The 14,594-nt window shown below is 41.8% G+C and overlaps 1 protein-coding gene across 2 annotated transcripts in view; it reads right to left on the bottom strand.

The window, feature by feature from the left end:
• Positions 1–306: 306 nt before the first annotated feature.
• ACOT11 (acyl-CoA thioesterase 11) overlaps positions 307–14,594 on the bottom strand; it is a 59,070-nt gene continuing 44,782 nt past the window's right edge. For both annotated transcript variants that reach the window (XM_083742639.1, XM_083742640.1), the window contains 9 exons: positions 13,990–14,109; positions 13,411–13,555; positions 12,576–12,631; positions 6,691–6,757; positions 4,134–4,217; positions 3,740–3,873; positions 3,152–3,283; positions 2,721–2,847; positions 307–1,441 (listed from right to left, as the gene is read on the bottom strand). In XM_083742639.1, the coding sequence (XP_083598765.1) occupies positions 1,286–1,441; positions 2,721–2,847; positions 3,152–3,283; positions 3,740–3,873; positions 4,134–4,217; positions 6,691–6,757; positions 12,576–12,631; positions 13,411–13,555; positions 13,990–14,109 (1,021 nt within the window). In that variant the 3' untranslated portion in view covers positions 307–1,285. The remainder of the gene's footprint in view (positions 1,442–2,720; positions 2,848–3,151; positions 3,284–3,739; positions 3,874–4,133; positions 4,218–6,690; positions 6,758–12,575; positions 12,632–13,410; positions 13,556–13,989; positions 14,110–14,594) is intronic.

Here is a 14,594-nt window from a genome sequence, read left to right as displayed (position 1 = left end):
CTACCCATACAATGTGATCTCATGTACAAGAAAGAGATCTACTGCAGTTCTCAGCTCTGCTGCTGAAGCATGTAAACCAATCCTTAACCAGAGTTAACAGCCTCACTGATATACCATCCATGTTATGGGCAGCTTCAGAACCCAGGAATATATGTTATGTGCTTAACAGTGTCAGCACTAAACCCTACGGAGCATGAAATGAGAATTTGTTAACATGCACATATATAATTATAAAATGGAGGTATGCCACCATAGCCTCCAATAGCACCTGAGCAGTTTGTGCCCAATAAATGCAAACTCAGGAGCTTTTAAATTTTTAAATATTCTTTTATTGAGAGAAATGTCAATAAAGTCCCACAGCTCTGTCAAAAAGATTCAAAACCAGAACTGGCAAACTTTACTACAAAAGAGTAAGAGAATATACCCACCTAGTAAAACAGAAGATGAGGTACTTGGTTTATGGATCAAATAATAGATTATTCATCCTCCTTCATTCCAAGTACTAGAAGGGCAAGTTTGAATGATTTTTTACATAAGAAGGACAGCACCGCCAGGGCAAAATAATTTAATCTCCCTCAGGCTCAGACTGATGATAAAAAAACTTCCAACATTCAAGAAAGACACATTGATACTAAATAATTGTTAAAGAAAAGCTAACATGTGACATGATTTAATATTGTGCTGATTTTGTGCAATGTGCACTGTAGGTAGTTAAGAATGCCCTCCACCAATTCAAAAATTAGTTTGTAGATTCTTCCAATGAAGAACAATTGTTGCAATGAATTTGTTCTGAATTCTTGTGAAGCTCATTAAAAAGCACTTTAAAAAACATTTCACCTCTATATGAAAATTCATTTTTAAGCTACTGATTTTTCAGTTGAAAGTTGTTCTCCCACCTAGTGTTCTGGACACAGAAAGAAACAGTCCATTTTCAAGTTTTTCTTGACATCACATTTCTCTGCCAATCAAATATATACAAGGCTTCAACAGAAGCCAACACAGGTGCAATTAAGGACATGTAAAACCCAGGACAGATCAGAACAAATTGCTTCCTGAAGTGCAAACATGATTGCTAAGTTATTGATCATTAAATTTTACTGCATAAAAATCTTCATTCTGATCATAAGCCAATAAAAGTGACTTCCCTCCACAAGTGAGGGCTGTGCAATTTGTGCATTTGAATAAACCTGTTTCTTTCCTCTCCTTTTATCACATACATTGAGCCGTCATTTCAATATTTACAACGATGCTCATTGTCAGACAAAGATGACTGGTTTCTGTACAACTAAAGATTCTGAAGCCCAACCGAGAGATTGTCTTTGTTTTTCTGGAGGAACTGTTCACAGGCTTGAAAGGTGGAATGGAAGCTTGAAGAGAGGCCAGCAATGTTAGTTGTAATGTAGGCCAAAACACCTGAAGTGGCCTGGTGGTAATACGACACCTGGAAACAAAAACAAAAAAGCATCTTATCAATTAGTTCCTGGGAAGGCTTCAGTTTACTGACCCCAAACTAAGAATGGATTTCCCCCCTCAATGTAATAGTTGAAAGCAATGCCAGAGGACCTTTGGCTCCTTGAACTCAGTTCTAATTCCTAACTTGCACAAGACACTGGTTTATTCAGAGGAATGCAAAGCAGCAGCAGGCGTCAAGGTACAATGCAAAGGCAGCAAACAAGGAACTAGTTAGTGTACATCTGTGGGTGCATGTATCAGGAGAGACACCATGTGGATTTTCTGCCTTAAGTATCAGAACATCTTGAGCCATCTCTGGAAATGATTGCAAGAATCCTGGAATAGCAACCCACAAACTCAATCCAAACCATTACACTGGTGGTGCTTCTTCTTTTGTTTTTAGGGTTTGTGCCCATTTTAAATCACAAAAACCTACAGCCAGAAAAACCTTGGAGCTAGAAATGGGCAGAGGCTAAAAGCTGGCACACACACGCAGGTCCCTGACTTCTTTTTCCACACAACCATTCCCAAATACATTGGTATATGTGATTGCATAGAGAAAAGTGTTGCGTTAACCAATGGTACATAAAAGGAATTCACAGCAAGTGATTTGCTATGTCTCAATATTTCACAAACAGCATCTATTCTAACATCAGGAAAAAAAGATTTGTAACACTTTATAAAGGTAATCTGGTACACAAAGCTACTCTCAGAACAAATAGGGTGAACTCATGCTATAAAATACATCCCTGGGAACTGAACCAGTTTGGAGAACAGAGGCTCATAGTCTCCAGCCTCCACTGTTTCCGAGTTGCTTTAGCCATAGTTTCCCATGGTTTCTTAAATTGGGCAGATTACAGTTAGTGCTGACTTCCAAACTATGCGTTTAGAAACCATTGTCCCTAGTTGGAAATCATGGCCAATTATTATTATTATTATTAATTAAATGTTCATACCACCCTTCATCTGGACAGGACAGTTTACAACTTAAAAATACAAAATGAGAACACAAAATGCGTAATAAAAAACAAAAGCAAACCAATAACCCCACTCCCCACAAACACATTTAAAAGGCCATAGTTTGTTTAATCAGCCAATAGCCTGGTTATAGAGAAAAGTTTTCACCTGGTGCCCAAAACCTGGAAATGGAGCAGAATCCTTGCATAAGTAGGGAAAGGGGATCCATGGGACATTCCCCATTATCCATGTCCAAACTGAGCCACTAGCACTCATTCCTCTGCTGCACTTTTAGAAAGCTTAATGCCTACCTTGGTGAGCTCATCTGTTTCCTGCCAAATACAGAAGCCAGAACACAAGGTCTCCCCACGGGTATATTCTGGTTTTGCTGGATGTGTTGGCAGTGTGACAGATCTGAATGCTACAACATATGGATCACTGGAAAGAAAGGAAACCCAGTTAGAACAAGTGCACTGAACTTTTCCCTCTCTGCTTTGACGTTCACCATGCCCATAACAACCCCCAAATAAATCTTGTTCTGCTTACTCAATAGGCTGAACCTGCCCTGAGCTAGCCTAGTTCTTGCCTTTAGCTTTTGTTCAAAACTGGTGAAATGAAGTTTGCAGAAGAGATTTTGAAAGGCCACCTGGGCACTGGTCTCTTTACAGATGTGTGTGCACCATATCTGAAGCGGAACAGATGCCCAAAAGTTGCAGTGAAGAGGTGATGTTTGGCAACATACCCTTTGCTGCAAGGCTTCCTTTGTGACACGAGGATGACAAAGTCCTGAGGCTTGTTTTCCTCGCTCATAGTATGGCTAACAACATGATAGATCATGTCCTCTTTATCAACTTGTTGAACAAGTTCAGAACTCCTGCAAAAAGGAAAATCAGAAGGTGAACAACTGGAGATGACAATTGCCCTTTTGCATCTGGCTGGCCGCTGTGTGATACAAGATGCTGAACTTTGACCAGGAGACCTTATCTTAGGTTCTTATATTTGTGCAACCGCAACAATAAAGAGCAACTAGAGCTAATTGGATAACTTTTGGGAGTGATCAAAGTTGTGAGGGCATAAAGGAGGAGGCCTGCTATTGTATCTAGTATCATTGGTAGAGTAGCTAAATAACCTCAGATCTGAGTTATGCCGAGATTCTACATGAGCACAGAAAAGAATGTGCATTGGGCACAGAATCTACTGTTCCAAGAATCTCAGCTTCTGGGTTTGTTTGTTTTTAACTACATGAGCACAAATATCTCAAAATATGAAAATGGGAATTGTGGATACCATCCCTAACTAAAAAACAATTGTTAACCACCAAAGTACTTACGCATAATGATTGTCCCATTCGTGCCTGTGTCGCAGGTCCGAGAGCAGCAGAAAGGCCTGCATGGCATCAATGCAGATGGTCATCTCTATTCGGATAGAGAGGAATTTGTCCTCTTCCAGTGTGTACATCTTGACCTTAGAGAGCAAAGGCAGGGGTGATTAAAACCACAAAAATGGCACCTCCAACAAAAAATATCTACATTCCAGTTCAATGCAAATATAGTCCAACAAGTTTCATTGTATGCACAATTCTTGAGAACAAAAATAATAGTGCTTGCAGTCTGAAAACCATGATTCCTACCACAACAAAGATAAACTGGGATGAGATGCTTGGATACTTGACTACATGTTTTGCATTTGAGACTGAACAGTTGCTTGAGGATGGGGTCAGCTACCTTGTCTCTTTCGGAGGTAAGCACCCAGTTGGCCTTTGCTACTAATGTCTTCAGTGCAGTAACATTGTTGTAACTCAGGTAAACCTGCATTTTAAAAACACACAAGAAAATAGCCCATCAAAAATAGCTTCTAATTGTAATGTGTCCAGCACCAGCATGACCTTCTCCCATTTCTTCCTCTCACTGTTCGTCTTATCTTTATTAAATTACACACTTGTGTGTAGGGACTGCTGTGAATTTCTCTCTATTATTGTAAAGTATTGAGGGTCCTAGTACGTGTCATTTGCTCTAGAAATAAAAGACAGTGATGAGGACTTCATTCCACTTTAAAACTTTGCCTTATATACTCTTTCTGACACAGAGTTCCATGATCCCAGAGATTTCACAATTCTGAAGTCTTGGGATTTTTTAGCAGAATTAGCCAGACTTTATATAATTTATTTAGAAGTTGCAGGGAGTCGAGTGCTAGGAGTCAGTGAGGACTCTGTGATAATAAAGCTTGCAACAATAAATACATCTTCCTCTTCCATTTCCAATTGCTCCCCCATCCACCCTGGCAAATGGCCCCTATACTTTGTGGAACCTCCTTTATACCATCTAGTATCACCAAGTTCCTGTCAAAATATTCACAACTTCAAACAAAACTTCCTTCCACAAGAAGATTGTAAAGGGTCCTCCTCTTTCCCACCCCTTAACTTGCATAATATATTACGGCAAGAGAGTCTGATTTACTTTCCATCATGTGTATTTCTTTGTTGAGGAATGGGGGAATTCTAGAGGTGCCAAATATTATTCACATTTTGATAACGAAATACATCTTAGCAACTCTCTCCACTGTTTCCAGGCCTAATTCACTGCTGGTTTTAACTTTTAAAGCTTATTTGGCAGTCTTGCGCAACAAACCTGCTTCTCTCCAAAATTGGGACTGTTTTTGAGACAAGGCAAGTGATGGAAAAATAATGTAATGTCCTCGCAAACAAATCAGAATGAATACTGAACTGAATAAATAGCTGACTTTGCCTAACCACCGCCCAAACTTTGTTAAGCATTCATCATAATTTGTTTTGAGCAGTCATTTTGAAGTGACTTAGGATAAGGACATTCTAAATAATAGTCCGTCTCCTTAAACACCTAGGCAGATTTTCAATCATCACCAGAAGCTCTGCTTTGAGTGCCACCACCTTTGGAAGCAAGCTAGGAGGGCAATAAGCTGAAGGCCTTCCATCAGTGGTATGGAATTCCTTCCCAGCAAGGCCCAAAATAGCCTTCTGAAGGTATTAAGAAGTTTATGAAAGCCTTTGCAGGGAAGAGAAAGAGTGTTTACATGGAATGTGATGATATTTTCTTGCGTTTATTCTGTTTTACTTTTCTCTTGCATCAGCTGCCTAAGAGACCTGCTGTCAGACTGAAGGAGGTATAAGTAAATATTTTAAGCAAACAAAAAGTAAACCATGGGTTTAACAAATCAAATGCTCTAACTTTAATCACCAGCCAAGGTTTCAGTGGGTTTTGTCCTGATTGCATAGCAACAGACACATGTCCGCTTCTAAATATTTAATTTCCCAAGGTACAGGCAAAATGTCACGTCTGGCTGAAAAGCCAATATAGAAGCTACCTGGAGGCCAGCTTGTGTTCTGAGACAACAGCATGGAGTCTCCTTCCTGGAGAAAATGGCTACTAGTTGCGAGGGCTATGTTACCTCCAATATCAGAGGCAGTATGACTCTGAATGCCATTTCCAATGAATCACAAGTGGGGACGACACTACTGCACTGACATCCTGCTTTTGGCTTCCCCAAAACACCTGTTTAGCCACAGGATGCTGTACTAGATGGGCTACTGGCTTGATCCAGCAGGGCTCTCCTACCGTTCTAAACCAGCACACAAAGCTTCTAACTTTATCTTTGCTCATGAGTAGCATTTCTTGTTCCCTCCCACAAGAGAGCCCTTATTCTTTAAGACATCTGAGGCACAAACAAGTTCCATGGCAGGTACGGTTAAGTTTTTGGGGCCTGAGGGCAGCAGTCCCCCTTGGTCAACCTTCTCAGGGAAGTATGCAGATAACGAGTATGTCCAAAAATGGGCACCTCCCATTGGCACACCCACACAGATGGGACTCACAACACACACCCCAAGCTGATTTGTGCAGATCAACTGATGGGGGAAGGGGTTATTGTCCACTCTCCACCCATCAAATGAACTTTCTGATAATTAACGATTTTTGTTAGGGAGGGCATGACTTTTGTTGGGGAGGCATAACCGATGTGATTGGTCAGTTAAGTATTTCTATTGTTTTACTTGATCAGGGGTGGGGAGCTGCCCCCATGCGGCTACACCCATGGGTGGGCGTAGAAACTAGTCTACTGTACAAAGGTAAAATTCATATTTGTTGCTCTGTGCACTTCTGCTTTTGGCACCACCCACCACTGGCATGTGGCCCCTGGAAGGCTGCTCCACGGGGAATGTGGCCCTCCTTGCTTTGGAGGAGTCTAAAGGCCCCCTGAGATGCAGGTGTTAGCAACTTGTGGAGCACCAAGCAACCTCCATGCTTATTTTACCTTATTGCTTTGATCCCAAGGCACAGACAAAGGTACTTCTGTATGCTTGCAGGAAAAGACGTATTTTCTGCAGAAAGGAAAAGAATGCATCGGTTACGCTGAATGTTGACTGTCAACAAAAGGTAATTAAAAAATGCTCCTCATAAAATTGGCACTAGAAAGGAAATGGCAAGTATGCTTTGAACGTGACCTTGAACGTGACCTTCCAAAGATATTATCTAAAAGAAATAGGTTGTCTTGTTTTTAAACATAGCTTTTAAATTAGCCACCAGACTGAATCCAAGTATGTGCAGAGGAAGGGAGAATAAATCTTTTGGTTCAACAGAGACTCACTGGGCAAGATAGCTATATGGTCATCACAGAATCATAAAAATGATTAAGGTTAAATACTCTTAGGGAAATCTGCATAGGGTACAGAGGCAGGAGTCGTTCATTTTCAGCCGGATCAGATTGGCATGTTACCAGATCTGGGATCTGGGCCCTCAATTTCCACGTGTGATTAGAATCACATGAGGAAGAGCAGGAAGGGTGGCTGGCCCACAAAGCGTCGCACGCCCACTTTTCTCTGCACACTGGGAGAGCAAACAGACTGCAGCAGGAGCCTGTTGCACTCACGGTGCCTCCCTGCATGATCAGGACTCTAAATTGCACAGGAAGCCTCCACAAGTGCAGTAAGTTCCTGCACCTGGAGGATAGCAAGGGCAGGCACAGGGACACACAGAGGAGTTCACCCCCACTTTTCTCATCATATGAGGGGGAGACTACCTGAATGTTAATCGAGGCACTCTAGAGCAAGCTAGTTACACAAGGTAGTAGTGTCAACATCTCTCTCTTTTTGTACACAGAGTATTATTCCCTATTATTAGTCCTTTTTCGCAATAATTCATATAGTTCTCCTTACAAAACTTCTTGCAACCCTACAAGCGATGTCAATTGATTACAATTGTCTTTCAAATATATCATAAATTTCTTCCACTCTTTCAGGAAAGTCTGGTCTTGCTAGTCCCAAATTTTCCCAATTAATTTTGCCAACTCGGCATAGTCCATCAGTTTCATCTGCCACTCTCCTTTTGTTAGTAGTTCTTCTTGCTTCCATGGCGGGGCTATTAGTATTCTTGCTGCAGCAAGAATCCTTTTCCTAATTATTCTCAGACACGTCAAAAGGGACCAAATCAAAGACTGGTAAATACTCCCCAGCTGAGAGCAAGTATGAGATTATAGATGTATTAGGGAACACTGTGCTAGTTTGTGGGATACCTTTTATCTCTCGTGTGGGGCACATTGTGTATTCAAGGTATAGTATTGGGTTTGTTTTTCAGTTAAGTGAATTCCTTTGCTTGCAATCATTTTTGGCAAAATCTGTCTTGGTTCATTCTGGCCTTTTGCTGGTGCGAGGGAGTGAAGGCAGGCAAACACCTGGAGAAAATCACATTCAGGTTCGCTCTAACACACCACAATCACATCTATTGACTTCTTTCATATGTGGATCAAGAGGCCCACTTGCGAATAACTACTTATGCAACTTCCTGCCACGTCCCCCAACACAGAGTGCCCTAGATTCCTTTTCCCTAGTTGCAGGGTTAAAGTCAGAAGTATCACCTAATTGCACTAACATAAAACCTTGCACAGGATACAGCATCTCTCAAATTTAGACGCTGCTATTGAATTTGGGTCTATTTTCAGATAGGATTTGCTGCACACAGGTGAAATGTAATGGGATTTAAGGTAGGGGCTTGAGGAAATGGAAACTGGTTAGTATGGTGTGCGTGACTCAGCTTGGTAGAGTGCATTTCTGCTATAGACCCAGCAGTAGCCTTGGACTCAAGTGACAGAAAAATTGCTTAGTGCTAACAGCAGGGCACTGACAGTCATAAGATGCTCTTGTTCTTTGCTCAACTGTATCACTCCCATACAATCTCATTATCAGGACCTAAGATAAGGAAATGAGAAGGAGGAGAGATCTGACTGATAACAACTGATCTATGACCTTCAAGGTGACAGAGCCATGGTAAAGTGGTCCAAAGTACCCAATAATAAGAGGTCTTGCCTTGGCAAGCCATATGACTTAGAGACATTTTAAACTTCTTAGGAAGAGGAGATCAGACAGAACAAAGTCCACAGGTTTTGTGGAACAAGGAGATTCAGGTACATACACAAAATGCACACTTGCACATCAGTTCTCAAGAAAAAGAATTTGCTCATATTCCTTTCTCCCCCATATTAAAAGGCACCCATGGAGTCCCAGCATCATAAACAGAACATTTGGTCAGATAATATATAGTAGTAAGTTACAGACATTACTATTTAGATTGCAAGCCTTCAGTTACAGCTCTATTCTGTGTTTCGTATCAAATAATGCTCTGTGTGTGTGTTTAGTTTAAAAATAAATAAATATTATTAAGAAATTCCCTGGATTTGCAGCTTGCAAGACCAGCCCTAACACAAGATGAAGTAAAATCATGATCTTGGGACACAAATCTAAATAACCCCTTTTAAATCACTTAGAGACAGGATGGGGAACCTGTGCCTCTCTGTATGCTGTTGGACTCCAGTTCCCCTCACCCCAGTCAGTGGGGCCAACCAGCAGGGATGATGGGAGTTGTAGTCCCCCAGCATTTGGAGGGCCACAGATTCTCCTCCCTGACTGAAGGCACCTCAATTCAGCATTCACCAACCTGATCCTCCTGCAGCAGTACTGAAAAGAGAGGGAAATGGTACCTCTAAGCTGAAGTATGTTTGCAGTCTCTCTCTCTCTCTCTCTCTCTCTCTCTCTCTCTCTCTCTCACACACACACACACACACACAGATGTTTTAAGAGTAATGGAAGCACAATCTAAAAGCTGTTTGTAGTGGCAGAGACCATTTCTCCCAATGTGCTTTATGCTGTATAACTGAAGCACCTTCGCTTCCATTCAGGCACCATAGCTAGGCGGCCAGGCTGATGTCATGCATTGGTGTGGGCCAAAACTTTGCTTAACAACCCACCAGTTGCAAGATAGTGTTATGGTAAGCCCCGACCAGGGTGAGGGGGCAGTGGGAGGGAGGCATATATGTGCTTACACTCCTGGGAGGGTGAAAGTTGCACAAGTGCCTTTATTGAGCTTCTGTGGCTTCCAAATATATTTAATCGCAGCAAGACAGGCCCCCGTGTGGTTTTCAAGTGTACTACAAATGCTTTCCCCAGAAGAAGGCTCTCTGTGGGTAAAAGAAATACCGAACATGAAGCAGCCCCATAACAGAAATCAGGACTTACTCCACTTTCTCTGTATCCACCACAGACGACACAAGGAGGCCCTCAAAGTGACAATCTGGTCATTCCTTTGATGGTGAGGATTACACATGCATTTCTGAACCCCTACTAGCAGGCAGCAGGCAGGTCTGAGGTGAGGTGTGGGGCTTCTGTGGTCTCTCTCTATGTGCTCTGTCTAGAATGAATTTTAGGGCAAAGAACAGATTGCAGGAGAGTTCTGTGTGGCAGGATATTGAGAGCTAAGCTGCCAGCAAGGATGCAGAAGCCACAGGCCTCCGTCTCTACACCAGTACGCAGAAACATAGGAAGCTGCCTTAGAGAGAGTAAGACCAATGGTCTATCCAGCTCAGTATTGTTTATACTAAATGGCAGCAAGTCATCCAGGATTTTAGGCAGGGAACCCTTCCCAGCACAAAGAAGCTGCAGAACTGAATGTGGTACCTTCTGCATGTAAAATAGATTCTTTACTATTAAGCTACAGCGTCCCCTCCCCCTATGAAAAATTAGTTCTTAGTTCGTTGACTTGTGGGGGTGGAGGGCAACACAAACTTTATTTTAATATTGTTTTCAAATTAAGGATGTTTTGCAAGGTACAATGCATTTTGAGATGAGCATCTCATAAGTATGCATACGCAGAAAGTTTTATTAGCTTTAAAAAAAAACATGTTCCCCCCAATAAAGATTTTAGAAAAGCTTTAGAAGAGTAAAGGTTACTATTGTGAAAAATTGTGACCTGTCCTACACCCGAAGGTCCCAGAGCAGGTTAAAGTAAAATTGTAAAAACAATTTAAAACAACTTGCAATCACAGAAATAAATTTTAGGGTCCTAAAAAAGATGGGCCAGAGAAACAAGGTGAGACAGGCAGACACCAGAGACCACAGCTACTCACCAGTTACCTCGTGAAGTTGTGGCATATTTAAACCTGAGGTTATCCTGAACTGACTCTTCTCCCCACCACAGAAGTGTATTTCATTCTAAGTAGGCTTTGCAGTAAACAGCACTGCTGCTCAGCCAAGCATTTTGTATATCCCCCCAATGATTAGGATAAATAAAGTTACCCTGTAGATTATTTGACTACTCTGCCTGCTACGCTCTCCTGATAGGATGATGTAGCTGCGGTTCACTAGCAGGCACGGGAGAATGACAGAGACAAATGGCCAAGCCACCGAGATGCCAGAAAAGAGGGGACTCCTGAGCAAGGAAGGTGCCACAAACCCCTAAGTCAGAGCATTCTAAGCACTGCTCATGATGCTCTGGCAGCCTGCCTTCTTCCCTGCCTTCTTTCGCTGCTCTCAAGAGAACGCATTGATCTGGCATTAATGCTCCGAGAACTGTGGCCTTAAGGATAATGCATGCGGTCTCAGTCTGTGTTCTGCAATAAATTATGAATTAGAGACAACCAAAGAACAAAGCTATAAATACGCTATGAGGTTTTAGTGACATAACAGGAGGCAAACTGGAAGGGGCTCTTATGTCACCGCAAGGCAAAACTAGAATCAGAATGAAAACACAGAGCTGGACGAGGGTTTATTTTATAAATAGGACTGGCTGTAGAAGAAAGGAACAGACTGAGGATGGGGGGGGGAAAACATTTCTCTGAGCTTTGCTGGTCACTTTTTCCAGCTTTCCCTTTCTTCCACGGAAACTTACACTTTCATTTCTACCAAGCTTTTACCTTTCTGACAAATTTTGCTACCAGAACACAGTGGGCCGGATATAGCCAGTGAATTTCTTGCTATTGCCTTTCCTTCCCTGCATTTTCAGCAAACATATTTTGCATCAAATTTAGTAATCAGCACAGAATACAGATTCTGAAGGATCTTAACATTTGCAAAAAAAATTAAAAAGCTAATTTGTATCCTCCTTCATTGTGGAAACAGGCTTGCGATCAAACCAGAAGTGCCCATAAAAAACTCCAGCGCTGAAGAAATGGAGTCCGTGTGCCTTGCCTCATTTCCAGTTATGTCATGACTGCGTTCTACAGCCAGGCAGTGCTGTTCAACCCACCATCCTCCTATTCCAAAGGTTTAATGTCAAGGCCAAAGTTCAACCTTAGAATGTGAAGTAATTACAAAAAAAGAAGTGTGTGTCTGAGCATGTGCAAAGTACGTGTCCCTTCCTAGGAAGGAAATAGGAGAGAAACCCAGGCATGCTGTTCTGAATGCACATAAGAGATTTCGCCAGTGAGATCTAAAAGTTGTCAGTTACTGACATCATCAGAATGAGTCAAAAGACAGAGCTTAACTTCTCTGTGAATAAATAAAAACAGCACGTTTTTTGGAAACTGCCTATTTAAAGTCAATTTGAATAAACTCACAAGAAACACCTTGTCCTCTCTCCTACCTCCTTCCCCTCAAAATCATCTCCATTTGGTAGCTGTTACCTCTGCTGTTTTCAAGAACGCCACCATGGGCATTTTGCTGAGGCACGGAGAAGAGCAGAAACACTACCTGTGGATCAAATCCAGGGGCCCCATGTGCAGGAAGACCTGCTTATAAGTAATTGTTTCAGTCTTCAACATATGAATACAATTCTACTGCAGGAATGTACAATGAGGGAGGAGGAATCACATATGGTCCTAGTTAGGGAGAGAGCGATGCAAGGAAGTTGCCAGAATAATACTTTTTCACTTACCTGTCCAGTCTGATTTTTTTCCTAGCGCTAGCTTCTTTGAATCGTCTTTCTCCATCCTGTTAAAGGGAAATAAAATGGATGGATGACATTTGGAAGACATATGAAGCATGCATAGGAACAAACAAAGCGAGGCTTTAAACTAAATAGATGGGCCAGATGTTAAGAGTTTAACTCAAAGGAGTTTAGGTTGCCCTGATTTTCCTGCAGTAAAAAATTATGGGCCAGAAAAGACCATCACAAAGGCGGGATCCACAGACAAATAGTATCAACACCGTGAACTGGTATCTGCAAAAAAAAGTTGCAGCACAGAAGGCCCCAGTCAGTTAATTAGACTTTTTAAAGGTCTCTTCCTCGCACCCTGGTGTATTCTAAAAAGTTGCCTTTATATATATTTTTTGCAAACCTTGGGGTTCCCTCTCAATATTTCCCTCTTCTGTGTGAGATGTGTCATTTTGACTACACAAGCAGTGGTACTAATGCCTGAACATAAGATATAGAAGGAATGATATACTCTCCCTCCTCCCCATGTATAAAGGCAGCAACCATTTTGCGTGCGTCCAATTGACGTGTGACCACCAACCATCTGGCCTTGAATGGCGCTATATAAATAATACTAATAATAAATGGTGGTCCTCATGCTATTGCAAACCTTCCTTAAGAGATTTCTTCTTACTTCTAAGCTGACACAAAAAAAAAATTCACAGTTTCCCCAAGGAGAAAGCTGGTTTTGCATGGCTAACATGCTACAGTGTGCAGCTGAGTGAGTTCATGCAGGGTTACCAAATTTGATTCAGGACCACAATCCATCACTTTCAAAGCCATTGCTGCTTCTTACCCCAGGCTCTGGTTTCAGCATTGGAAGTGTGCGTGGCTGACCCTCATCATTCAAGACCACAAAGGTCATGAAGGCACTGTTGATGTGTCTTCGGCTGACTTCCATTTCATGTCGATAAGCCTCTACACACACCCCAACCTCCATGCTGAAATTAAGAAGAAGACATTTTTTTTTAGCTGGCACACATCAAAGTATATGTAGAACTGTGACAAGTAGGAACAGATTCCATTTTTTATTTAAAGGGCCTTTTTGTTAACTCCGCTTCTTTGGGACTTGTGAATTTATCCAAATTGATTTTAAATAGGCAGTCGTCCCCCCCCAAGTGCTGTTTTTATTTATTCACAGACTAGTTAAGCTCTGTATTTGGATTCATTCGGATGATGTCAGTAACTGACAACTTTTAGATCTCATTGGTGAAATCTCTTATGTGCTACATGGGGGGGGGGGGCGAGTAAAAGAAAATAAAACACCAAAAGCTTCAATCTGTCATCTTCCTGTTCAATGACTTTGCATTTCTTCTGGTAGATCATAAAATGGTCTAATTTATACAAGTGAAGTAAGTTTTCTGAAAGGCAATACCTGTTCTTGAATGCATTGTTGACAATGGCCTTGAAAAGGAGGCGGTCCCCAACTTGAGATGGTCCCCTGAAATGGAACATTTCGATTGTCTTCAGGGTGGGGTGAGCGTGGCACAATCGGCTAGGGAAGAGAGAGTATATTATGAGCACTGAAAAACCAAAACCAGTATTCTTCTGCAGGACAAAATATCCAAATACTACTTCCAACTAGTAATGGGTAAGCTGTACTCTCACACAAGAGATATTATCAGTTCTCCATTCACAAAACAACACATTTTTACCATGACACAGCGAGAGTCAGACCTAGGCTATCCAGCAAAGGTCAAGCCCACACTATACATTTAAAGTGCACAGCTTCCCCCAAAGACACCTGGAAACCATAGCTTGCAAAGGGTACTGGGAATTGTAGCTCTGTGAGGGGTATACGATAGTACCCAGGAAGCCATGTGCAGTGTGGATGAGACCTTATTTTCCCTCTGGCTTGTTGCTGTGGAGAAGCTCTTTCTCAATCCATGAATACACAGGGAATCCCTAAAAATGAGGGAGTGTGGGAAGCTTGGGAAGTACCCAATTTAAGTTTCCCTTCATCTCTCTTCTTCACAAACT

This window comes from Podarcis gaigeae, assembly GCF_964106915.1.
Source record: "Podarcis gaigeae genome assembly, chromosome: 6".
In the NCBI taxonomy this organism is placed as follows: Eukaryota; Metazoa; Chordata; class Lepidosauria; order Squamata; family Lacertidae; genus Podarcis; species Podarcis gaigeae.
Note: the sequence above shows the minus strand (reverse complement) of the source record. Positions and strands in the feature narration are given on the sequence as shown.